Source organism: Octodon degus, unplaced genomic scaffold (assembly GCF_000260255.1).
Source record: "Octodon degus isolate 3935 unplaced genomic scaffold, OctDeg1.0 scaffold00046, whole genome shotgun sequence".
Lineage (NCBI taxonomy): Eukaryota > Metazoa > Chordata > Mammalia > Rodentia > Octodontidae > Octodon > Octodon degus.
This window is the reverse complement of record NW_004524622.1, coordinates 11,693,550-11,695,321: the sequence shown is the minus strand read 5'-3', so window position 1 is coordinate 11,695,321 and position 1,772 is coordinate 11,693,550. Positions and strand designations below refer to the sequence as shown.

At 43.1% G+C, this 1,772-nt stretch overlaps 1 protein-coding gene across 1 annotated transcript in view; it reads right to left on the bottom strand.

The window, feature by feature from the left end:
• Nucleotides 1-341: 341 nt before the first annotated feature.
• LOC101564588 (intron-binding protein aquarius-like) overlaps nucleotides 342-1,772 on the bottom strand; it is a 20,539-nt gene continuing 19,108 nt past the window's right edge. The window contains 1 exon segment of the mRNA XM_023716176.1: nucleotides 342-1,762. Within this exon segment, the coding sequence (XP_023571944.1) occupies nucleotides 611-1,762 (1,152 nt within the window). The 3' untranslated portion in view covers nucleotides 342-610.

Genomic DNA, 1,772 nt, shown 5'->3' with positions numbered 1-1,772 from the left:
CCAGGCCTGCCGTGCTGGCCCTGACCCCAGGGCATGCTGAGGCAACAATTGAGACTGGGCATGGTGGTGCATGCCTGTAATCCCAGTTCTTGGTAGGCTGTAAACAGGCAGATCACTATGAGTCTGATCTAGTAGTGAGACCCTGAACACACTTTAGACCCTTCCCGAAAATACAAAAAAAAAAAAAAAAAAAAAAAAAAAGAATCTCATACATTTATATCTGGTAATCTGAACAACTACTTTGAAGATAGCATCAGGTAATACAGCAACCATTGTTGAATTCCTGTTACTTTGTTAAGTGAAATCATGTATCATTCCTAATGCCTTTTTTTTTTCTACAGAAAATTATTTTAATGTGCATAGGATTACAGATATATTTTTCAGTGATCAAAATACCAGGGGAATGGTTATTTGCCGGACTTAACAAATGAAAAAAAAAAGAGTTGTCCATATACAATTTTTAAAGATATGTACAAGAACTATACATAACAAAACCAGTTAACAAAAGGACTGAACATCAGTTAGTGCCTTTTAAACAGTAGGAGCAAATGTAAACTATAAAGTAGTAACTGTATGAGTGAAATGGCCTCCCAGGAAGGCTGCAGTTTGGCTACTCTGTCTCTTCTAGGGTGGGTGTGGTATCTTGAGGGGTGGCAGCCTCTGCCTGTGCAGCAGCAGGACCTGCTGACGCTGCAGTCATCTCATACACAGTAGGGGTGGCCTCTGATGGGCTAGGGGTCATCTCAGCCTGATCAAGGGCAGCCTTAGCCTGCCCAGAGGCGGTGTCAGGCTGAGAGGCTGGGATCTCCTGACTGCAGCTGGCATCTGCTGGACTGGGTATGATGTCATCTTGAGCAGCCATGGCATCTTCTTCTGTTTCTAGTTCTGTTTCTTGGCTTGGAATTTCCTCCCCTTCTTCTACCATAGCAGGTGGTAGTTGTAAGAAAGTCTGGTGATAGTGATGTGTGGTCCGTATGAAATGCAGGTACATGTTATACACATAGTTCGCCATCTGGGGCATGTTCTTCACTATCTGTACTTCTTGAGATGGTCTTTCACCATTCTTTCTAGTGGTTGGGAAAGGTTCTGCTGGAATTATATGCAAATGAAGTGGACGAGCTGTGAGTTAGCTGAAAGCTGGAGTCAATTCAAAACAGTTTTGGAAGAGGGACACTCTAGCGAAGATATAGAGTCCAAGTCTAGCTCTAGACATGGCCACCACTAAGCGACGAACATCCATCAGATGACCCACTGCTCTTGTTCGTACTAGAGAAAGAAGAATATAGTCATTCTGTTGACCTTGAAATCTATCAACAGTTGTCACCTTATTTGGCCTTCCAATTAATGGATTATTCCCACATCGTCTATTGATGATGTCATGAATAAGATGCTTTTGCCCATTGTACGTTGTTAGAATACTAATTTTGTCCGCAGGGTAACCAAGTAAGCACATATACATAAAAAGTGCTACTACATATTCTGCCTCTCCAGGATTCTGATAAAAGTAAGGATTAGGTTCAGATTCTCCCACTCCCTGAAAATCTTCCACATTGATGAGTTGGAAGTCATACAGCAAGCCGGCATTTGCCGTGCTGAACTCTGGCAAGAGTTGCAGATGGGGTAAGTTTCCAAGGTTCTTGTACCGCCAGTTGTAGAGGTTACACAAGCTTGCTCTGGCTCTACCCTGAGCATCAAGACCCACAGTAGGAACTCCAACACGGACAAAGCGAGTGAAGAGAGACTGCTCCATGTTCGAATATTTCTGAAAAGCC